The sequence below is a fragment of the Rhipicephalus sanguineus genome, chromosome 2, assembly GCF_013339695.2.
Source record: "Rhipicephalus sanguineus isolate Rsan-2018 chromosome 2, BIME_Rsan_1.4, whole genome shotgun sequence".
NCBI lineage: Eukaryota > Metazoa > Arthropoda > Arachnida > Ixodida > Ixodidae > Rhipicephalus > Rhipicephalus sanguineus.
This window is the reverse complement of record NC_051177.1, coordinates 112,733,815-112,759,084: the sequence shown is the minus strand read 5'-3', so window position 1 is coordinate 112,759,084 and position 25,270 is coordinate 112,733,815. Positions and strand designations below refer to the sequence as shown.

At 45.4% G+C, this 25,270-nt stretch overlaps 1 protein-coding gene across 1 annotated transcript in view; it reads left to right on the top strand.

Moving 5' to 3' along the window:
* Window positions 1-6,152: 6,152 nt before the first annotated feature.
* LOC119383538 (thromboxane-A synthase) overlaps window positions 6,153-25,270 on the top strand; it is a 44,509-nt gene continuing 25,391 nt past the window's right edge. The window contains exons 1-8 of the mRNA XM_037651748.2: window positions 6,153-6,223; window positions 7,097-7,193; window positions 11,471-11,523; window positions 11,687-11,783; window positions 12,395-12,520; window positions 14,496-14,730; window positions 15,727-15,866; window positions 24,509-24,635. Of these exons, the coding sequence (XP_037507676.1) occupies window positions 6,153-6,223; window positions 7,097-7,193; window positions 11,471-11,523; window positions 11,687-11,783; window positions 12,395-12,520; window positions 14,496-14,730; window positions 15,727-15,866; window positions 24,509-24,635 (946 nt within the window). The remainder of the gene's footprint in view (window positions 6,224-7,096; window positions 7,194-11,470; window positions 11,524-11,686; window positions 11,784-12,394; window positions 12,521-14,495; window positions 14,731-15,726; window positions 15,867-24,508; window positions 24,636-25,270) is intronic.

Here is a 25,270-nt window from a genome sequence, read left to right as displayed (position 1 = left end):
TTTCGCTGAACACTATTGTAATTAATGTAACAGTCGTTTTCAGCGGGCTAGCGGCTAAATGAAGCCTTATTATACGATTACAGAACACTTGTTTTGCTGCAATCGCAGTCTATGCGTTTATTTAAGCACTGTTGCCGCAATCCATGCCAAGTCGATTCATCAAAAAAGAGACAATAAATGCGCGCCTTCACAGCGCAGTACATGTGAGACATCCTAGCAACAATACAGCGGCACAGTACGACCAGCGTGGAGAGCCGCATGGCATAGTGCACGAGTTGACCGTTGACACTCACGAAATCGAAGACGGCGCCGCAAGCAGCGCTACTGGGCGCCTTTTTGGATGCGTGAGAAAAAAAAAAGCAAAAAATTACTCTCTGACGCAACTGAAAGGTGCCTCAGGTGCGTAAAATACAATTTCAAGTTATACATGTTTGTTTTTAAGCAAAATGAGTCTACCTGCGAGGATTTCTTGTCCTACCAGTAGACTGAACCACATCGCCGTTGGGTGACGCTAGCGGTCATTCTTCACAATTTTCAACATCAAATTAAAAATGTAATTCCTTTTTTACGGGGACAAAGCACGCTCGTTGCCGCCGATGTGATGAACAATCTTCTCATTTTCACCATAATCAGAAAAATTTTTCCGAGCGGTAGAGAGTCCTTTTATTGTACGTTGATTGGCTCTTCATTCAGTTTAATGTATGCTGATTCACATTGAATTCACTTGATTCACCCTTGCGTCATCTTAATTAACGCTGATTCACTTTTGATTAACACTTAATGACTCGATTCACTCCGGATTCATTTTAATGTACCTTGATCCGCTCTTCATGTATGTTGATTCACACTGGTGACTAGATTCATCCTTGATTCGCACTTAATTCACTTACTTCATTTTTAATGCGTGTCGATTGCCTTTGAATTCACTTTCAATTCACTTTTAGTTCACTTGCTAAAGTCCGCTAGTCGGAGGCTGGTAGTGCTCTTGATATAAATTATAAATACATAAATAAATTCGCTTTAATTTGTTCTCCGAATCATTCGGCATCGCTACACAACGTGTTTTGTCTTACAGATTTGGTATGAAAATGCTACGGCATCCAGGCACCTGTCGTCTTCAGACACAATATCTACGTCGAGGCGGAAATACAGTGCCGCACCTAATGTTACATTGAAACGATTAATTAACAAATGTTCGTTAATTATCTTTTTATTATTAACCTCCAGGAATTTGTTTCTATAAAAACGTTTTAGGACGTTACAGCTTATGGCATATTCAGTTTTAAAAATTGTAAGAAACCCACGTAATTTGCTATATTAATAATCGAAATAGAAAGTCTTGATCCGGGCGATACCGGAAATGTGCGTACCAGGCACGGTGTTACGTCAGACCGGAACTTCACGTGACGAACTTCGAAAAAAAAAGGTGCGTCGCAGCAGAATATGGTCAGTAAAAATGGTAACTAGTCTGAAACAGACAAGTGGGCCAATTATTCTTTGCACGTGACTTTTCGTGTAGTGTACACGCTATCTTGAGGATCATAAAGGGTTCAGGTGGTCTCGCCATACTGCGCGTCAGGTATACATTGCGCTCGTTTTACTGCTCGGCGTTCGTGTGCGCAGCAATATTGCAGGCAAACGGCAACGTCAAATGCAAGTACCCGCTGATAACCGGCATTAAGAACTTGCCGCGCTTCAACGTCAACTAGGTTGCTGTTCGCAAGCAAAGTCCAAATACAGGGTTGGGGTGCCGCTATCATTCTCCTCTCCTGGCTGTCTCGTAACACGTGAATTGCCCGAAAAGGTTATAGCGGTTCGAGCGTTTGTACAGAGTAAGTGTTTTATGCCGGGGTCCACCAAGTGCATCCGTTACGAATATGACGTTGATAAAATGGACGCCTACGGGTGAGAAAGAAAAAGCCAAGAAAAAGATCCGCCGCTGGGAATCGAACCTACGACCTTTCGGCCACAATGGCAAGCGCCGGGCGCTCAACCGACTAAGCTACCTTGGCAGTGCAGGACATTTCACGAACGCGCCTTATATCTTTCACACATTCTCTCTCGCACAGTGCTATCTGTTGGCGGTGTAGGTAGGCGGAGCGGGGCGGGGCGGGGCGGGGCGGTGTTGCCGTCTGTCAGAGGTGAAAAGAAGTAATGCGTCACGATCGTCACTTACTAGCGCTTACTCCTAGATTGCGCGCGATATCGGAGGTCATGGTTAAAGCATCTCGTTACCAGCGAGGGACACTGGCCGCGCTGGCATCGCCGAGGCCCCCTAGACGACGCAGTTATGGTCTTCGCCTTTCGCTTCGTGTTAGCGTGCGCCGGCTCATTGGAGTAGTACAGCTTCCACATGCACCAACATGATTTCTCCACCGCCGTCTAGTTCGATTGCGAGAGCACCGACTAACAAAACTGCTACAATACGCGTTGCAGAAAAGACACGGTTCCGACGGCCGAATGTCATGCCTTGGTGCAGCGAGACAGAGCCCAGTGGGACGCATGCGTTTGTGGCTCAAGCTACGAACCTCCGCCTCCCGTGTTGCTGAAGCGCAGTGTGGTAGTGTGTGCATGAGCAAAGGCGTCTGTTACCCATTAGTAGAAAGCGCACGCCATGTCGTTTCTCTCCTTAATTGACGACGCTTTGAAGAAATGCATATCGGGTACCAGTGTTGATTATGAGTTTGTTAATGCTATCTTTACGCGAGATTGACGATTCGCTGTGTGCAAATATATGTTCACAACTTCAGCTACCACAACGGTTTAATCATGGTCATGAGCGTTAGTCGTCGCGATGGAGACATGCCACTAGGCGTCAACATTGGTGCAACCACGTCGAACGGTGCTATAGCTGCCAAACACGAATAGACATTCTACAAGCTCTCTATATCACTACACAATAAGCACTACTTCTGTGAAGACACGTTTCACTTTCGTGCTATACCGATTCCTATGACGGAGGGATCAGCCTTGTTTCTTTTCTTTTAAGCGAAACATATTTGAAAAAATATTAAGGCGAAAGCCCTGGATGCCTCATGAAAGCGCAAAAATTGACCGGCGGCGTCAGCGTCCTGTGTAGGCGACGTCAACGCGAGTGATGCAAAAGAACATCATCACGTGATGACGTCATCATACGATGTCATCAGGACGTTTCGGCGATCTGTGACGTCATTATTTCGTCACCACATGACGTAACAATGACGCCACAGATTGATTAAACTGGTGGTTTAATCATGTCGTCACATGACGGGACGTCAGACTGTGACGTCATCACATGACATCGTCACTTGGTCAAAAGTGGGCCGATCACGGAGCTTGCAATGCCTCCGATCCTGGAGGCAGTGCAAAACCACGTTAGGTGCAGAAAGCTTTTGGAGGGCGGGGGAGGATCAATACATCGACTGAAGAGAAAAAGAATAAGATGGCTTGCACCCTCGAGTCGTCATGGGCGAATGCACAACAGACCTTGCGGGGTTTTCTCTTCTTCTTTTTTTGTATGTATACCTATGTGAATTGCAGGTAAACTTGAATTGGCAGAATGTAATGAAAATCGCAGTGACGTGGCCAACTTTCGTTGACGTGGCCACAGTTTCATTTTCTTGTAACGGAACACTTTCTGAAGGAAAGTGCACGCACACTGTCGAGTGCATAGCATCGCCACGTTGACACCAGCGATCTCGCTAGTCACGCATGTACGACACCTTATCTCTGGAAAGAAAAGTTGCTGGAGTGAAGGGCGGAAAACTTCATGCCGCAGCTACAACGACAGTTCATTGTATAGGATGCTCTTCAAGTACCGGCGTTATCTTAGCTGTCGCATTCGAAACAAGTGGTGAAACAGTGAGTAACGGCATATTCGTCACAGTCGTGGCAGGCAGAGAGAGATAGAGATGAAACTTTATTAGAATATCAGTCAATGGACGTCAGGAGAAAGTCCGCCTCCCCTGTCGCCCCTAGCAGTCGGTCGGAACGGTAGAGGCTGAGGAAGTGGCCATAGCCTTGGCCATCAGCCAAAAGAGGGTCAGGGTGACAGGCAAAGAATGAGTTTTTTTTTATTATCATGACCACTCGGTGTTGAGAACGAAACTATATGCAATTACAAGTAGGTTTTTTCTTTGTGTTATGAAGCGTACTACGTCGCCACACAGTATACACTTTCCTCGAATGTTTATGTGCATCTGTATTCGTTTCCACCTCCAACCTTGCGAGAAGTGGAACATCGACTAGAAGAGCAGTAAGGGGAAATACTGTTGCGCTGATTGGTAAACCTATTTTATGAATGGCAAAATCAATTAGGAGAATAGAACCAGTAAAGAAGAACGTGTTCCACTTTGTAACAATGAGCTCACATATCTATTTGAGGAGTTCGTAAGAAGGTCCGCGGAAATTCTTCTTCCCAGGAGACACATTGCTTGTAGAACATGCGTAGAAAACCTCAATCATTTTCCACTCAGCGTGTTGTACGCATTGACCACAGCTTCAAACGCTGAAGTGAGCAGATCACACCACTTCGTCACGCGAGCAGAAGCAACTGCCTTTCGTAGAAGCCACCTCATATTCTGAACAAGGTAGGATAGAACTGCAACTGCATTTCATGCATATCTTCGCTACTAACGGTTTCGGTAATTCCTCATAAATTTTTGCAATGGCGTGACCATGTCATTTTTTAGTCAAAAAGAAAGACGTGGAATCACTGTGTATGTGCGTTGTAATCCAACCGTGTACTTACACAAATGAAAACCAAGGTGAGAAGTTTCGAAGTGTCGGTCTACGCTTTACAATTTCTTGTTTTCCTATATATTGAATTTATACAGCTGCTCTCTGGTGGGGTTCAGCTTATTGCCTAAAAGGCTATCATATTGGAAAGGCCCACTGTTGCCTTTAGCGGCGAGATGTGGCTTTGCTTTTCTTCCTTGTGTTTGTTTCACTTATCAAGGCGATGGACTGGGCTAGTTGGTACATGTCGAATTGGATAAAAACCAGCGGGAAACACGAACCACAGAGAAGTAATACGACGGGACAGGCTGGCACTTACACCTGATCACAGAATGCTTGAAACGTAAACTTATACCCACCGGCAACCACCTTTGCGCGTGCGTGAAGCAGCCATGCGTCATACGAAACAAAACAAAATCTTAACTAGCTATCACGGCGTCTAGAAAGGCCACGTCCTTAGCAGACAGGTGTGCTGACATGTCACTGACGTAATTCGTTCCGCCTTTCTTAATGTAGAAGGCTTCCAAAATTGCGCTTTTGTCTTTCCCCGACCTAAGATTCTAGTGTTGTCAAGAACGGGATTGCACCCGCACTGCCTGCAGTGACTTGATAGATGAGCAGCGTCTTTCGTAGGAAGAGAGGTCCTGTGTGCTCCCTGAGGCGATCGTTAATACAGCGGCCAGTTTGGCCGATGTATGCTTTGCCACACGATAAGGGTATATGATAGACAACATGCATTCCCGCTGGTTTTTATCCAATTCGATTTGTTTCACTTCCTTTGTGCTTATAACAAAGTTAGCAGTGAAACCCGAAATTGTGCTGCGTTCTTATTCTTTTGTTGATTTTCTCTGAATGTAGTTCAGAAATAATTTAGCTTGACACATGATGACAGAAGCATAGACTGGAATTTCTTAAACTTCTTTACGCTAACAATTTATCCCTACACTCATCTCTGTATTTATCGCAGCTTTAACACGAACCACACGCTACCGTAGACAAGGTGCACTAACACCTTACTACCCGACAACGAACATATTTAAGTATTATTTTTGCCCTCGTACTATAACCGAATGGAATTATATAATCGAATCGACATTGTCATCGTCATTATTATTGCTTCGTTTTGCAGTGTTTTGCGAAATATACTCACCCTATTTCCGTAATAATACCACTTTTTAATCTTTTTTCCGAACATGTTCGCTGTATGTACCATTTCTTGCCCTCCCTGCTTAGAATACGTGTCCGCAGTATTCTGTAAATAAATAAATAATAAATTAAATACCGACTACACTAGATCTGTTAAATTAAGCGAATGAGAAATCGAAGAAATCAGAGTACGTCTGACATTTCAAATCTTCTGCCAGCAGCCTGTCGCACGTGAAAGTGATTTTTTTTTTTCACATCTTTTTGCAGAGGAAGAAAGCTCCTGCTTCGTCATGAACCTCTCAAATGCACTGTGGCAGCTAGTCGCTGCGTCCATCCTGATTCTTCTGGTTCACTGGTACTTGTGAGTAACATGCAGTCTTACTAACAATAGCTCGTCGGCCGACAAGAAGTTTTTTTAAAAAATGAACTGGAGTGTGTGTTGCAGAATCGTTTATGTAATTAGCATTAAGTCTTTATTCTCAAGAAGAAAGGAACCGAGAAGTTCTTGTTACCAGCGCTAACCTACAGAGCAACCATTTGGCAGCTAGCCAGGACGCTTTAACAGTAAAAGGGGCAGCATTAGCAGTATAAATAATCATGTAAAGCGACGTAATAAGGTCTAAGGATAAATTGGCATTAAATTCACGAACGCAGCATGTTGTCATATCAAGCGATGCAGAGAAAATCGCTCTAAAGAAGGCTCTTTATCTTGTGTCACGTGGTCGTGACGTCGACGAAGACAACAGTCAGCACGTCCGTGATGAAACTGTTTATTTGGCCGAACTTGTGGCCGAGAAACTGAAAGTCAAACTACAGCAATTCACTGATAGCGGCGAAAAGAGCGTCGACCGTCGATCAACTGACAAGCGGTCAAGCGTGTCGGCTTTTATACAGGCGCTATCGAACTTTCCAGCAATATCGCTGTGGGCGGCGTTTATCTCTAGACAAAGCTGGAATATTCGTGTGCGGGGCGCTATCTTAACAAAACGATCTACTACAGTCGCGAAGCTTCTCGAACGCTGCTTCGCGGACAGCGTCGAGCGTTGATAACCGTCCCTGCCGGTCAAACCCGAATACACCAAACAAGACAAGTGGGCGTGGCACTTGTAATGATGGGAACCATGGCAACCGTCATCATTATGACAATCGTGAAGTACAGTTTGCCGCATGGCACTGCACGGTGCAGCATTACAACCGATTCGCTTGAAACGTGTCATCTCTGCTTGTAAAACAGGAAGAGAAAGCAGCTGTTCAACTACTTCAAGGACCTGGGAATTCCGGGACCAGAGCCGAGCATCATCACGGGCAACATGAACGAACTGCGTAAGAAGGTGCGTATATGCGTCTCATGTATATGTGGGTTTGATCTAGTTGAGTATTAGAATGAATTTTATGACAATGAGTAGCGAAGACGCCGAATTTGTGTCGGTGAAGTGGAGATTACCATGAAATCACCCGTAGTGTTAATTAGCAATGTGCTAGCAAGGCAGGCGTCACGCTGGAACCGACGCTTCGCCGAGTGCCCTCGTTGCTAGCGAGGTGATAACAATTTTCGCTTAACAGCTTTAACACATGCAGCTTTTATTCCCCAGGGGCGCGAGGAGCACAAGCAGACACAGCAGAGTAAGAGGGCGAGAGAGTTGCAAAAGTGTTGAACAAGCAGAACAGCAACTTTATTGAATGGTACGGCGAGTCATTCGGGCATTTGGACGAATATTCCCTCCTAGGGGTCGGCCACAAACCCCTGAGCTCTTCATGTTAAAAAACGGCAGGTGTGAAAACATGAACACAAGTCACACGCGAGCACCTCAACTGGTGCTCGCACGTGACAAATATCATTTCTTCTGCTGACAAAACCTCGGTATTTCTGAAACGCAACCTCCGCAACGCTCCCCAACATGTAAACTTGCTAGGATATAAGTAGAGCTCCGTGTTTCCGGTTTTATCCGAAAAAAATCCGATAAACCTTTCCGATAAACAATTCGGATTTATCCGATAAACTCCGATTTCAATGGCCAATATGACCTGGACCAGCACCAACTCGCCCAACTTTTTATTATACCGGTTCCGTTTTACAGCGAAAGCTGTTATGAGATCATTTCACCGGCCGTTTTTGGCGCCGTAGTTGTCCGCCGCCGCCGCCGCCGCCGCCGGTGTCCGTAACCAGTATCGCTCGAAATAAGAAAAAAAACGAAATAAGAAAAAATTACAGGATGGAACGAGGTTCGAACCTGGGCCCTCTGCGTGGGAGCCCAGTATTCAACCTCTGAGCCATGCCGGTGCTTGAAACTGCTTTGCAAAAAGGTCCTATACAGGCTTCATGTCGAGAAAGAACCACATTAGCATATGCAATACAGCGTGGTAGAAGAGTAAAATAAGCACCAAGCGTCACACAACGCGAATTCTGTAACCAGGCGTCACACAATGCGAATTGCACAACGAGTAGGCTGTTGAATACTTCCAACCCATTACAAAGGGCTCTGCCATAATTCTTCATCGTCATCAGGCACAGCATCAACAAAGTGCGCATAATGCCTTACATGCGTTTAGCAGGTACCAACGCTCTCCATAGAATGACGAAAAATGGCACAGTGCCTGCTGCCCTACTTCTCAAAAATTACAACGATTTATAGCGTAGTGGGTTCCTCGCAAGTGCACTTGTATTGGTTGCCAAGGAAGCCCATAAGCACATGATTCATTTCCTCGGGGTCTCAATAAAATTACAATGATTTATAGCGTAGTGGGTTCCTCGCAAATGCACTTGTATTGGTGGCCAAGGAAGCCCATAAGGGCATGATCCATTTCCTCGGGGTCTCAGTAAAGTTCTTCACCCTCCTCCCCCCCCCCCCGTCTCTCTCCCACGTCAACGTATGTTATACAGCATGACGGGAGAGGGAAATAGCGACTGGGCGTCACCCAATGCAAATTACATAATTGGTGGGCCGTTTAAAGCTTCCAACCCATTACAAAGAGCTGAGCCATAATTCTTCATCGTCATTAGTCGTCGCGTCAACAAAGTGCACATAATGCCTACAGACGTGTAGCTGGTGCCTCGCTTCTCCGCAGAATGACAAATAATGGCTTAGAAGGTGCTTCCCAACTTCAAAAAAATTGTGATTTATGGCGTAGTGGGTACCTTTCTAGTGTACTTGTAATGTAGCCCCAAGAGAGCCTACAACGGGCTCTAGAAACGCCACTCTTCCAGCTTTCGCTGTGACTGTGCTGCGGTTTCAGCGCAGGCCTGGCGTTTTTTTTTATCGAAAGGGCAATTGTTCCAAGTGCTCATTGATACATCTTATGGTTTGACCGATTTAAAGTTTACCGCACGTAGCTGTGTCAGGTGACGTAGCTGTATTGTGCTCGGACTCAGCTTCCTACATGCAGAAACTTCAGAAGGACTTGCAACTCTCCAACCCCGAATTCAAGGCGCTTCACTTCGAAGATCCATGCCACCTACTCAACAACGCTCTGGAGGATGGAATCAAGACAAGCTCGTTTAACGTTGTTCAAGGTTTTGTTGTGCACTTTGCTGCCCTGTTGATGTGGTCGCGGGAGCTGCGCCGTAAGTCTGGTCTTGTGTGCTTGGCCAATGGCATGTCCTTAAAGTCGCTGAAAACCTTATGTCCGTCGAGGTGGTTCTCTTTTTATGAAGCTCTAAAAGATATTTTGGACTACTGGCGCGTCATTTTGTCTTTCTTTGGAAGAGACAAAGACAAGGGAACGAAGTGTGAGAAGCTCAAGTCTTATTTCATCGCCTGAAGCTGTACACGACTGACTCGTTATGATCAGGTTTCTGAAGACCACTTCGAGTGCCGTGCTCTCAATCATTAAGGAACTTGAGGCAGAGAGTACCTTGGCACACCAAGTTTATCCCATACTGGGGTTCGTTTGCTCGCACTCATCAGTCAGTGGCGTGATCCAACGGAGGTCTTCGCATCAGATGTCACAAGTCTGTTCGACCTCCTTGAAGAGAATGACCGCCTAACGACTGTCGCAGACATTCACAATACTACGCTGCTGCCTCCGAAAAGTGGAGACTGACATCTGAGAGGAACCTGTGCGATCAACTCCAGTACAGCAAAGAGTCGTTTTGGTACTGTGTTCAAATTGTGAATCCAAATGTGAAGCATGAGCTGCCCTGCGCGTTCCAAACCTATGCGCCTATTTTTCAATTCGTGCTTCTTGAAACTGACGACATGAGCCAGCTCCTGAGTGTCTTTGCGAACTATCAGTGCTATGAAATATGTAACATTGTTGAACCCCTGTTGTTTTGGAGGCTTTACAATGTCCAGTGGCCAGTGCTTTCTCGCTGCGCGCTGCGTCTTCTGGCGCTTCCTTTTTCTAGCGCTAACGTTGAAAAGGCATTTTCAAAGCTGAGAGTTGTCAATCGAAAGGAGCGCGCTTCGATCATTGACAGCAACCTCGCAAAGTATGCTTGCGTGTTTTAAAAGCACAAATACAGTTGTTTCGTGTTCAAGTATTTCGCTTGTGCATATAAGTTTTTCTGCATTCAAACCTTCTAGAAAAAATAAAACGTGATTCGCGCGTCTTAATGTTTTAGTATTCAGACATAAATTGATCTAAAATTTCGTGGTTTTAAAAATAATGCAAAACTCCGAATTTCGGAGAATTGGGGATTTACGAGAAATAAAATCCGATAAACGCCGAATTTCGCCAGAAATATAAGCTCCGATAAACACCCGCCGAGTTTCAAGAAATATAAACACCGAAAACACAAAGCCCTACATATAAGACATCGTTTAGGCCGTAACTCTGATACTCGTCACCCATATGGAATACTCACCGGATTTACCTCATCAGAACATTGGAATCCGTGCAGAACCGCGCCGTAAGATACATTCATTCGTCATACTCATACGATATGAGCGTTCCATCACTAAATGTAGATTCTGGTTTGGCCACGCTAGCGCATCGTCGTCACACCGCGAGCTTATCATTATTCCACCAGGTCTACGCCGGTTCGCTTCGTCACGAACCTTACACTCCGCGACCTTTACGCATGTTGCTGAGCACACGTCATCGCCCCATTGCACGTGCTGTCGCTTTCTCGTCATCGCGCAGCTAAAGACTGGAAAGGACATACATACATACATACATACATACATACATACATACATACATACATACATACATACATACATACATACATACATACATACATACATACATACATACATACAGACAGACAGACAGACAGACAGACAGACAGACAGACAGACAGACAGACAGACAGATAGATAGATAGATAGATAGATAGATAGATAGATAGATAGATAGATAGATAGATAGATAGATAGATAGATAGATAGATAGATAGATGGATGGATGGATGGATGGATGGATGGATGGATGGATGGATGGATGGATGGATGGATGGATGGATGGATGGATAGATAGATAGATAGATAGATAGATAGATAGATAGATAGATAGATAGATAGATAGATAGATAGATAGATAGATAGATAGATAGATAGATAGATAGATAGATAGATAGATAGATAGATAGATAGATAGATAGATAGATAGATAGATAGATTCGCCATTTTTCTTGACTTGCAACAAATTTTTCTTGCCGCTTTCGCAGACGCCTATCGTGGCTTACAGGGAGTGGATAGACAAGTACGGAAAGGTAGTCGGGTGAGTACGCGCTTACTTAACCATTTGATACATTTGATTGCATCTGTTAAGTCTCTTTGCTTTTATTTATGAGCAGACAAAAATCGCTCCGTCTATGCCTAACTACACACTTCTCGCTTCAGCTACGACGTCATATTCGATAACACATTGTTTCTTTGGGCAGGTACTTCAACGGCTCCCGTCCTGTTCTGCTTGTCGCTGACCTCGATTTGCTCAAGATGATTCAGGTCAAGGACTTTCAAGACTTCATTGACCGAAGTGTACGTATCAGGCTTTTCTCTCTTTCTTTCGTTTTCTTTTTTGGACATTTCTTGAAGCTTTCTACTCACTTCTATCCTTCGAAAAATTTACATTAACATAATTATGTTATTATCCTAACAATCAATGCGAAACGGCCTGCAAAAGCATACACACGCCTCGTTCAATGTACCTGTATTGATATATACATGATGCAACGTAGAAGATACTAGCATTTCCGGTAATCATTTTGTAAATCGAGTGTAACTGACGCACACCTGGTGATCTAGCACAGTACACAACCCTCTAGCGTTTCGCCTCCATCGAAATGCGACCGCCGCGGCCGCGATCGGACCCGGGACTTTCGGGTCAGCAGCCGAGCGACATAACCACTGCACTACCGAAGCGGACGTGTCACAGAAAAGCGAGTCCCTCATGTGCCCGACATTGTATTCGAGCTGAACACGCTGCGCAAGAGCTTCTGAGTTAACATTGAAAACGATTTGTAGCGAAGCGTTTATTTTACGCAGTCTGGGAGAGGCCTCAAGAAGTTACCAGGAAGCATGTTTCCTCCATATCCCGTAATTTATTCTCGTTCATTTTTCTCTCTTTTTCTTTTCATACCCGGTTACAGCTACTTTTCCAGTGCAAGCGTCCTCCAAGTCCTCACAACAAGTCCCTGATCCAACTAACGGGCAAGCGCTGGAAGGAAGTCCGCAGTGTGCTCACGCCCTCATTCACCACCAACAAGCTCAAGATGGTGAGTAAATGGCGTAAACCCGCCGTTAGTTCTTCGCTAGTGTACATAATTTGTCGATACCTTGTACAGATCAGCATGGTTGCTTATCAAATAACACTGGCGCAACATTAAAGGATGAAGACAGAAGACATGATGGGCCCTTGCTGGCAACTACATGTTACGGCGTAAGCTGTTATGAGCTCACAGCAAAAGTCAGTTTTGGCGGCGTAGTTGTCCGCCGCCGCCGCCGGTGTCCGTCGCGGTTATCGCGCACGATGACACACAGAAAAAGCAGACCTAATAACGGATACGCTAATCATGTTGTCAGAACAGGTTGTCAGAGGTCTGATGAGAAGTTTTACGGGCAGGATAGCTCTCGCGTACTTCTTTCTTTATTTATTTTTTTTACTGGAATCACCCTGCTTTGACATCTCCTGCGCATTGCATCGCGAGGCGAGTATAAACGACGCTAAGGGACGGTTATCAGATAGAACACGTCACTCGGCTACGTCTCAATAAATTGTACACGTGTTTGAAACTGAGGTGGTCAACGCGAAATAACTGAATGTAAATTTCTAGCCAAATTTGCGTAATGGACTTATTGCCGGGAAAAATACCAATGTTTAATTCGTATTCCATGAGGACAGCTTAGCAAAAACTGCTTTCTTCATAAGAAAAGGCCTCGAAGTGCACTCCTCTTTCTTATTCTTGGTTGTAACATTACAAGAATTGGATTGGCATTTTCTCATTAGTATTTCTTTTCTTTTCGCCGGTGAAATTACTTAACGTGAAACTGCGAATTTCCTTGTCGCTGTTGCGTGGAAAAAAATTTTATTGACCTTGTATCAGTCTTCAACGTACAATCCACCATTCCACAGTCTATCGTTCCTGAGCTTGTTATGCGACGTATAACATTTGGACACGACGAAGTGGTCACGGGAAGACGGAGTTCTTAATCGATCGAGATTGCACGAGCAACATAAGCGTACTTTACAACATGGGGATCTGTTTTCGCCGTGATGAAGTCACTGCGGCTTTACGAGCGACAAAAAAAATTGCGGCTTTCGAAACGTAGATAAGAATTCTGACATGGTCGGGAACCGTAACTTTTCATTCCTTGCAAAACATAGCACTCGAGCGAGCGAAGTTTTGCCAAAATTTTCACTATGTTACTACACAGGGACGCACTCTATGTCGACGCGACCAAATGTGTGTGACTGACTACTGCATGGGGAAAGGTGCACTATTATTTATTGTGTTCGGCTTATTTACTTAATCAGCAAAGATTGATTAACCAACTTCTAAAGTAACGAAGTTGGGCCAAAAAATTCCTATCCGAATCCGCGCTAGCGGGCTCGTCACGTGGTCTTTTTTTTTACTAATCTTATTTCGCGGGCATCTGCACTAAGCGGGAAAACACTAATACATAGATAGAAACCTATAAACTGTCTAATCGGCCATTTTACTAGCCTATCTACAATTTTCTAATGGGAACTATTTGCCCGGCTTCGTTATTTCGTAGTTGGTTAACTAATCTTCCCTAATTAAGCAATCAGGCAGAACACAAAAAGTTGTGTGATTTACTCTATTCAATAGCCGGCAACATGCATTTGGTCGCGCTATCGTAGAGTGCGTCGCCATATTTTTTAAACTCTGGCTAAAACTATCGGGGGCATCTTGTATACGTTTGAGCGTTCATAGTAGTAGCGCAGGGGCTGGGTTTCTATGCGCCCTAAAATCTTTCAACAAGATTAGGACGTACTGAACCTTCTACAATAATCATCCTCTATCTTGCGGGCATTCTCTCTCCTTTCACTAACGGGTACAAGAGGCATCCCACAATGTCCTAAGATGACGCTCTCACAATGTCCTGACTACAATGCGGTGGTGTTTGCGCAAGTGACTAACTGGCTTCCAACATTCGGCACCAGCTGCCAAGAGCCCGTAAAACTTACCCTTGTAAACTTCGTGGTTCGGCTTTCTTTGCGACTCGCAGATGGCTCCTGGCATGTTATGCACCGTACGGGAGCTTGTGGACAAGATCGCGGAGTACGCGCACTCCGGCGAGGAGTTCGAGATCGGCGACCTGTACCAGGCGATGACGTTGGACGTGATCTGCCGCAGCGCCATGGGCATCGAGTACAACATCCAGAAGAATCCTAACCACAGCCTGCTGGCCAGCTGCCGCGTGCTCTGGAACAGCACCTTCTCGTGGGTGGCCGTGCTGCTTGGTGAGCACGATGTGGCGGGTAGACGGTTTACAAATCCGCCATAAAATTGACTAAGTGTGCTTTCTACGCTCGCTACTTGCGAAAGATTCCTAAGTGAGGCAACTGGTTGTTTGAAGGGGAAGTGAAAACGGGTTCAAGTAGGCAGGAACTTACGGATCATATGACAGCGCATACAAAAGAAGAGTGGATGCGTCGGGTTTCCACAAAAGAAAGAGCGAGAAAGAATAGAGATAGAAAAAAAGGAGAGATAAAGAAGCAAGGAAAGGGAAGGAGGTTAACCAGACGCACGTCCGATTTACTACCCTGCACTGGGGGAAGGGATTAAAGGGCGACAAAAGAAAGAATAAAAGAGAGAGGGACATAATCACGTGCACACTTGGGGAGCACATCAATTCTAAAGGCGGTCCCACAGAGGTGTTGGCTTCACGGATTCCAGCGGCATTTTCATTGCCTTCTGCGCCTTCTGTACATTCAATTCTAGGACCATGTCCATTGTCCTAGAATGTCGCTTGCAGAAAATGTTCTCGAGCCCAGTTGATTCAGAAGCATCCGGAGCGGGTATCTCGGAGTGTCATAGCGAACGCAGTTGCACAGGACGTGTTCACTAGTCTCTTCTGTTCCGCAGGAGTCACATGCAGAGGTCGCAAAGTGAAAGGAAGGTTAGGCTAATCAGATCGCGATATGTAATTGTTTTTTGAAAAAAACCCCTTTGGGGGCCCCTTATCGACTGCTAAGACGACTTTGTCGGCCAAAGCGTTTACTTGTTTACTTCATTTCGTTTGCGATCGTTCCCTCCCTTTCACGTGCGTTACACCGTCATTCATCAAGGCCGCAAATGCTGAAAGCAGTTACAGCCTTGAAAAAAGACAGGTCAGCTTGTCGAAACGTTCGCGCCATTGACACTCCCTGTTGAAGGATTTTTCATAACCGCATAATCGTGCGACTTAACGTGGAGGTGAACTAATGGCTCCTGCTTCCCTTTCGGCCACCATCTAGCCTCTTTTCCCGAGCTGGAGTTCGTCCTGAAGTACCTCTTCGACTGGAAGCTCACCAGCACCAACAATGGCGTGCACCCTTTCCTGGAAGTGCAGGAGAAGTGCGGAAACATCGTCAGGCAGAGACAGCTGGAAAACTCGGTAAACGACTTCCCATTATTTCTGCCACCACTGGGAACATTTTCGTGCACTACTTGTTGGGTGGGTTTTAAGTTATTCTTAACTGCCAATGTAGCCGCTTGCTTACTGACAGGTGCGACAAAGTGAGCAGACTGGTAAGCGAACGTAAAATAAAACAGCGTGTGAAAGACGGACAGAAGGGAAGATTTACACGAGACAAGCGCTATTCGTCTGCAAGCGCTCGTACCAGGGGCGTAGCCAGGGGGGGGGCTTATGGGGCTTCAGCCCCCCCCGAAATTTTTCGTGCTCTCATACACCACTAACCAGCGGCGTCACCCGGGTGGTGGGATTTATTGGGCTTCAGCCTGATTATCATTTATTTAATTATTTATCCTTTTCTGACCCTCAAAATGTTAGCAGAAGCAAGTTTGATATCGGGCTCTACACAGATGGCTCAAAAGTGGATGATGACACTAAACATCAACTGCTAGCTTCTCCCTGAAATCCTCCGCCATGCTATATCTTGAAGTCTATGAACGATTTTAAGCAGAAACGAAGTTTACGTGGCTTGGCTGAACAGGTACCGATGGCTTAGCTACTCAGCGCTTCAAGAGGGTGCGTTTTGCCGAGTGCGTGTCCTTTTTAGCAGAAGTGAGATTGGCAAGGGCCAACATGCGCGCACTAAGGCCCTCGTATCAAAGCCATTTCAAAAGTGGAAGCACGCCCTCGAAGTCTTCGGTGCACATGAAATCACTAAATATCACACTGACGCTCATCTGGTAGCCGATAGTTTTCTTCAAACCTTCTCAGGATGTGTGCCCAGTGTTCTTGATCAACTGGACCATGGCACGCAAATTCAAATAAGAGAGATCCGAAGGAAGTTACAGCCTATTGTTGAGACAGTTCTCTTTTGCGGGCGGCAAGGTGTGGCTCTCCGTGGACATAGAGGCAGTGGTCCCATGGATTTAAGCACAGCCTCCTCTACAAATACAGGCAACTTCAGAGCGCTGCTTCGCATGCGCGCGGATTGTGGCGACACAGATCTAAAAAAGCATTTGGAAAGTTGCCCAAATAAGGCCTCATATTTTAGTCCAGATGTACAAAACCACATTATAGAAATCTCTGCTGCAATCATCAAGGCAAGCCTAGTCGCAAAAGTAAACGCTGCAGGCTGCTTCTCCGTACATGCTGATGAAACGACGGATGTTGCTGGTATCGAGCAGCTTACTGTTTGTGCAGGGTACCTTAATAAGGATGCGAACGGAATCAAAGAAGTGTTCTTAGGCTTTGTGCCAATTCACGACCAAATGGCCGGGCCCTCGCCGACAGCATCATAAGGCTCCTTACAGAAATGGGAATTAACATGTAGCTTCTCCGTGGTCAAGGCTACGATGGTGCAAGTTCGATGGCCGGCAAAACGAATGGTGTTCAAGCTGCTGTTCGTGAGAAATATCCAGCCGCACTCTATGTACTCAATCTAGTTGTGTGTGCGGCATGCTCCATCACAGACATTCGAAACTGTTTTGGGACTCTGAAGGCGACGTCAGTCTTTTTCCGTAAATCTTCTAGCCGCTCACATGTTTTGCGAAAAATGATAAGTTTGAGCTGTCCTGAGTCTACAAGGCAGCGTCTTTTGGGACTATGCGAAACGCGCTTAGCCGAGAAGCACGATGCAGTGCTTTCATTTGTGAGCCTCTTTGAGCCGTTGATCGCAGCAAGGAGAATAAGTTTAACGGAAATGGCGAAAGTCCAGTGCAGGCAAACAGTCTAATGTTGGCACTCTTTTCACCAGCGTTCCTTGTAAGCCTGCATGTGACGGATCACGTGTTAGCACTGACTTTGCCACTGACAAAGAAGCTGCAGACGAGGAGTATCGACATGAGCGCTGCCATTGACGACATAGAAGTGGTACAGCAGACAATTGAAAGTGACCGCAAGAACACGAATGCTTCTTTCTCAAAAATATTTGCACAAGTGCAGGCATTGGCAGAAAAACTGAATGTGGAGATCACCAGCCGTCGAGCCGGTGTCCGGAAGCAAAACCTTGGGAGCAATGCATTCGAAAGCGCGGAAGAATATTTTCGCAGAACCGTGTTCATTCCGTTCATGGACCACGTACTAGCCCAGTTAAACCAACGGTTCGAGAAGCACAGGGCCCTTCTAAAGGACTTTTCATTAATTGTACCATCCGCAATACCATCAATGCAAGATGATCGGGAGAAAGGCAGCAGAAAATCTCCTGACCGTTTTTGCGCATGACGTCGAAACGAGGGCTTGTTTTGGAGAACTGCGACTATGGTGGACAAAGTGGGCGAACAAAGCAGCAAACCAGCGCCCCGGTACTAGAACCGATGCCCTCTCTCGTTGCGACAGCAGGTTCTATGCGAATGTGTACAAGCTGCTGCGGATTCTAGTCGCCCTTCCAGTGACCACTGCCAGCGCAGAGAGAACGTTTTCAAGCATGAGGTTACTTAAGAACTACTTACGCTCCACGATGTCTGAGAAACGCATGGTTGGCCAGGCACTTCTATACGCCCACAGAAATGTCGATATCAGCATGTCGGAGTCATTCACCACTTCGCTAAGCTTCCTCGCCGTGTCAACTTTGTCCTTTGATACCGAGCAGGACAAAAATCAGCGCAAACGAAAGGAAAAGACACTGCTGTTCCAGAGTTCAGGTCAATGAGCCCGTAATTCTGACGCAATATTATTGTTCACCACCTTTTAAAGCCGTGAGGATTTTGTACCTTTTAGCAGTTAACCCTGTGACCTAATATAAACGTAAGAATACGGGCATCAGGTGGACATTACCAGCCAATCGACAGCTTCACCTTGTTCACTGAGAGGCCGGCATACGCGGCGTTACCAAACAAATTCAACTATTGGGAAGCCGTACTAGCAGCATTGTTTGTTACTTTCATTTGTCGTTTTTGTTCTTCATTGCTTTTTGAACTAGAAGCGGCAACCTTCCTTTTATATTGAGTGCAAAATAGTGGTTCGCACTTTTAAAACAGTTTTGAAATAGTTTCTTTTGTTATTTCTGCGCTCTTCCTTTAAAGTTCTGTCCACATGGTGCGTCCGAGACAGCAGCTTGGCCCAAGGAGATATCAGTTGGGCATTATGTATAGTGATCATTGCTTAGTTCCGTTTATTGATTGCATATTTAAATGTACATTTGTGAAGTTTTGCGTAAGCATACTGCGCACTGTTTCCGGTGACTTATGTTTTGCCCGTATTGGAGGTGTACTTTCCCATTCTTGCTTTTCCCTGGCCGCATCATTTGTTGAAAAAGATGAACATTTTGCGTAAATAATCTACAATAAAATATTTGATCTCGTCCTGGTTATTTTGTGTACTTCAATTTTTTGTTATCAGGCGCTTCTTCAGTTCAAAACTGATGCAGTTCCGAAATTTACGTGATATTTGCCGTACCTGGTACACACACACACACAAAAAATATTGAAAAGATTGAAGACAGTTATTCCAGGAAAGATTCTGCGGGCATGCCAACATAATATTTTTACGAAAAAAACACATTTCTTACTCGTTCTTAACAGAGGGCAGCATTCAAGAAGTGATTTGCAGCATCTAATACAAATTGTCACTGGTAATACATGTTAATGGTAATACCAGTGACAATGTATGTACATGGTAATACATGTACATACCCACGCCTTTTTTTGGAAAATTATGAAACCGGACGACAAAACCACAGTCTCTCTTTGTGACACTTCTGGATCCCCCGTTGCCGATTGCGACGTTCCATCCGTCAACTCTGCATTTTGTTCCGTCTTTACTAACGAACCTAACAACGAACTTCCTGATTTTCCGCATTTTGCTTTTCCGCCAATGCCAAAGATTGAATTCAATTCAGAGGGAATTGTAAAAGTTATTAACCAATTAAAGAACTCTTCGTCATGCGGTATAGATGGCATAAACGCCAAAATTCTCAAAATACTAAACATGTATGCAGTTCCATATTGTCAATCATTTTTCAGCAGTCACTCGACACAGGTGAAGTCCCATTAGACTGGAGAGTTGGGAAGGTCAATCCGGTCTTCAAGAAAGGTGACCGCTCATTGGCAGGTTACTACCGACCAATCTCGCTCACTAGTGTTTGTTCAAAGATCATGGAACACGTCATCTTTTCTCATGTTGCTACATTTTTATCATCCGTAAAGTTCTTTCACCCAAACCAACATGGCTTTCGTAAAGATCACTCATGCCAGACCCAACTAACATTATTCCCGCACGACATTCACCTTCATATGGACCGTAACATCCCAATTGACACACTGTTCTTAGATTTTGAAAAAGCCTTCGATAAGGTACCCCACTCCCGCCTCCTTCTAAAAACCTCGCGTCTAAACATTCATCGGCATGTTTTTAACTGGATTAAAGCATTCCTAACAAACCGTAAACAATTCGTGCATGTTAATGATCACTCCTCCGACCTCTCCAATGTCTTGTCCGGCGTGCCCCAGGGTACCATCCTAGGGCCTCTTTTATTCCTAATATACATTAACGATATTGGCCGCTTTCCGTTGAATCTAACATCCGTCTTTTTGCTGATGATTGTGTCCTCTACCGCTCTATGAATAACCCCACCGATGTCTCCCCTCTACAACATGACCTCTCACGCATTCAGCAGTGGTGTACCACCTGGTTGATGTCCCTTAATGCGAAAAAAACATTACTAATTTCTCTCCATCGTCGCCGAAACCACACGCCGGCTACTTACACAAACAACAACTGTCATATAGCTGCTACTGACTCGATTAAATACTTGGGTGTCCATCTTTCGAGTGACCTATCTTGGGGCGACCATATAAATCACATAATTCACTCCGCAAACCGCGCTCTCGGGTACATACGCCGTAACATTTCCATGGCACCACCTTCCGTTAAACTACTTGCTTATAAAACCATTGTCAGACCAAAACTTGAGTATGAATCTGCTGTCTTTGGCCCCCACCAAACTAATCATATCGAAATACTTGAGTCAGTACAGAACCGAGCAACCAGATTCATTGTTTCAGATTATTCCCGCTACTCGAGCATCTCCGCCCTCAAATCCCAGTTAAATCTTTCTGCCCTCGCTCTTCGTCGTCGTATTGCACGTCTCTGCCTTTTTGACAGATTCTTTTATTCAACCCCGCGTGACAACCACCTCATCCAGCCGGTCCATCGAGGTCATTGCACAAGTCATCAAAATGCTGTGATTCCGCCACGTGCCCACACCACCTCATTTCAGCAGTCCTTCTTTTTGCGCACCGCCCGAGACTGGAATGACCTTCCGAACGAAGCAGCAGTCATCCGCGATTTTGCGCGCTTCAAAAATGCCATCCAGGAAGCCGACTCAACCACATCCTAATATACACCTTCATCGATACCGCCATTTTATGACGCTCACCCCTCATGTAAAGTCCCATACGGGACCTTTGAGGATATAATAAATAACTAAATAAATAACTAACTAACTAAATAAATAAATAAATAAATAAATAAATAAATAAATAAATAAATAAATAAATAAATAAATAAATAAATGTTATTTATATACTTAGTCATTCTAAAAATTCAATGAGGAGGTCGCGCTGCAACGCGAGCCCCCCCCGAACTAAATTCCTGGCTACGCCACTGGCTCGTACCTCTTACATCGCCCTTTTGTCCCCGTCTATCACTCGCTACTTATATTGCACCAACACAATATAGCTTCAGAATGAACCTAAACAAGTTACCCAATTTATACGCGAAAAAAAAAATGGGCGAATCCCGCGCATAGGCGGGAATTGACGTGAAGCGAAGCTTTTAGAAGTGTTTGCGCAAAGAGTAACGGAAACATGCAAACTGAACAATAACTACAAGTATATTTATGCAAGTGTATCGCAATGATGGAAATTTAACACAAGGACGCGTACATTTCGATGCATTATGGCGTTCGCGTCACATTAAACGGACATCCATGTACTAGAAAAAACAGCGCACGTTTCTGTTTGTCCTTTGTGCTGCATACCAGTCCCCCCACTCACAAGAGAGTTCTTTCATGTTACACATCGCCATTAGCGTCAGCGTTCTTTACCTGCAGAATCGAGTTCAACTCTACAAGAGGGCTCCACCCGGGATTAGCCACGTACTCTAATTGTGCAATAAAGTTTATCTTGTCTTGTCTTCACGCGCACGACACGCTCGCCAGCTTCCAGGTACGTTAATCGGCCCGCCGTTTTTCTACCAGTGGCCTCGTGTCGCGGCCCATCGGCATGATCATCGCGCAGGTCCTGCCACTGCGCTTTTGCGTGACCACACCGTCCGCTCTGCCCATGTCGGCTTTTGTCACGGCTCTGCACATGGCATTCGCGTAGTTCTCCAATCACAGTCCTTTCATACACAGCGAAAGCTGTTAGGAGATCACAGTAAGCGCCGTTTTCGGCGTCGTAGTTGTCCGCCGCCGGTGTCCGTAACCACTATCGCGCGAAATAAGAAAAAAGACGAAATGAGAAAAAAATTTCCAGGGTGGAACGAGGTTCGAACCAGGGCCCTCTGCGTGGAAGCCCAGTATTCTACCTCAGAGCCATGCCGGTTTTATTTTCTTTTTATTCCCGACTTTCACACTTGAAGTCACAGGTTACATACATAAAACACGTCGGCCACGCTTTGGCCAACACGAGATTAATTTTTTTTCATGCAGAATAACTCCCCATCCAGCACAGAAATCCACACTGGTGTGTCAGGCAGTGTGCGAAGCATACGCTTCTTGCCGGCAGACAAATCAAAGGGCATTCCTTACCATTTATTTATGCTCCTGGGACTCCGCGCCTTGTGGAGAACGAAAATGGAATTTGAACATGTTCACCAGGTTGTTCGTCCTGTTCGTGATCACTTTATTGAAAGTGTGGTGCGTTTCAGAGACATGCCGGTGCTTGAAACTGCTTTGCAAAAAGACCCTATACGGGCTTCATGCCGGGAAGGAACGAAATTAAAATATGTAATATAGCGTGGTACAAGAGTAAAATAACAACCAGGCGTCACACAATGCGAATTGCGCAATGAGTGGGTTGTTGAATGCTTCCAACTCATTGCAAAGGGCTCCGCCATAATTCTTCATCGTCATCAGCCACAGCATCAATAAAGTGCACACAATGACTTACAGGTTTTTAGCAGGTACCACGGTTCTCCGCAGAATGACAAAAAATTGAATAGTGACTGTTTCCCTACTCCACCAAAATTATGATGATTTATAGCGTAGTGGGTTCCTCGCAAATGCACTTCTATTGGTTACCAAGGAAGCCCATAACGATCCCACGATTCATTTCCTCAGGGTCTCAATAAAATTATTTCTCTCTCTCTCTCTCTCTCTCTTTCCGACGTTAACGTATGTTATAAAGCATGGTGAGAGAGTTAAATAACGACCGGGCGTCACACAATGCGAATTACGTAACTACTGGGTCGTTTAAAGATTCCAACCTATTACAAAGGGCTCAGCCATAATTCTTCATCATCATCAGCCGTCGCATCAAGAAACTGCGCATAATATGCCTCACAGATGGCACCTCGCTTCTCCGCAGAATGAGGAATCATGTCGGGGTGGGTGCTTCCCAACTTCCCAAAAATTATGATTTGTGCCGGAGTGGGTAGGTTGCTAGTGTACTTTTATTAGTAGCCACAAGAGAGTTTACAATGGGCTCTAGAAATACCGCTCTTCCAGCTTTCGCTGTGACTGTGCTGCGCTTTCCGCGCAGGCCTGGCGTTTTTCATTTTCGTTCATTTCAAGATCAGCGCATGGAACTGTGATTGTAAACTAACTGAAGCGTTTTGTCGCGTTACTGTACCTTGATGATGATGATGATGCAAACTTTATTGGGGTCCAGAGAAGACGCAGGGGAGACCCACCCGGATAGTCCCACGTAGGGACCGCCAAGCCGAGCTTGGCGGCCCGTTCGCGGGCACTCTAGACGGCCAGGGTTTGGTCATGGAGTTCTGGGCTGCGCAAGAGCGCTGCCCACCTGTCCTCGCTGAAGGCGGAGCCGATGGCTTCACATTCCCATAACACATGGTTCAATGTTGCTAATTACCCACAGGCAGGGCAGTCCGCACTGGCATACCGTTCAGGGTATATTGCATGAAGAACCGCAGGGTTTGGATACGCACGGGCTTGTAATAGTCTAAGGGTAACTTCATCCATGGTGTCATGCTGCTCCGCCGACGCACTGGGGAAATTGCCTTTTGACAAAGCCTAGCCTTCCCAGTTTATAGCATCCTGGACCCAGAAACAGTGTCGGGAACCGCAGATATATTTAGCAGGAAGCATTGGTTCTAGCCCTGCCTCACTGTTCCGGCTGTTGACCCGATTCATTTATTCTCGCACTTGTATTCTTATCAAGCACATATAATCATGGCCCCATTTATCACCTGTCGACGCATTTAGTGCAGAAACTGCAGGTTAGATAACGTCAAGCATGCAATAAGAACCGGTCAGACGCTATTGTTGTTGCTCGTTCCACCGTATTGTAGCCCCCGGCCAAAGATGGCTGTGCCCTGAAAGCGTTGGAAGTTCCGGTCCATACAAAGAGGATTCATTAACATGTTTGATTTATAGATATACTGATCTTCCTCTCTCCGTCGCTCCTTCGATCTATGGTCAAACGCCTGTCCATCTGACGCAGGTCCCGCAAAAGGACCTTCTGCAGCTGATGATTGAGGCCAAGTCTTCGAAGGTGGACGTTGCAAGCGTCACTTCGGACCAACTCACGGCCGCCGACGACAACGAACACGAACTCAAACAGAGCGCACGTAAGTCGCTCACCAAGTGCACGTTCCAAATGACGGGGCTTACCAGAACCGCAGTCGCTTAGCAAAATTGTCAAGGGCAAGCTATCCTATTTTGAGGCTTTCGTAAGAAATTAACGGGGCATATGAACAGTCGACTCCGTTAGAGTCTGATGCCCGCCACATCCCGCGCCACTTCGTTGTTTTAAGTACGCACCTTAGCGTTTCCTTATAAAATTACGGGAGGGGCACATGGCACAGCAATCGCCTAGCTAACAATTACGGTTACTAACTGAATTCGCTTGTGTATTCTTGCTTGTGTAGCTCCACATTACTTCGTGATTGTAATCTGCCCCTATATTTCTTAGTTTCCGAACAATGGTATTTTTTCTTAACGCGCGCTCATTTTTGTTGCCCTTTGTTGTCATTTTTTGTATTAATTTGCGCATCACCGTTAGTGATAAATGTCTTGTTTTGTTTCGTTTTCCTTAACCATTTTTTTTTTCACTGTGTCCACTTGAGTCGGAACGGCCAACCGGCTTGACAAACCCTGTCGACGACCTAGCGTCGATGCCGTACGGGTGACCGAACGTGCGGCAAGCATCCACAAACATACAAACATAGATACAAGGCCAAACATACAGTAAATATACAAAGAC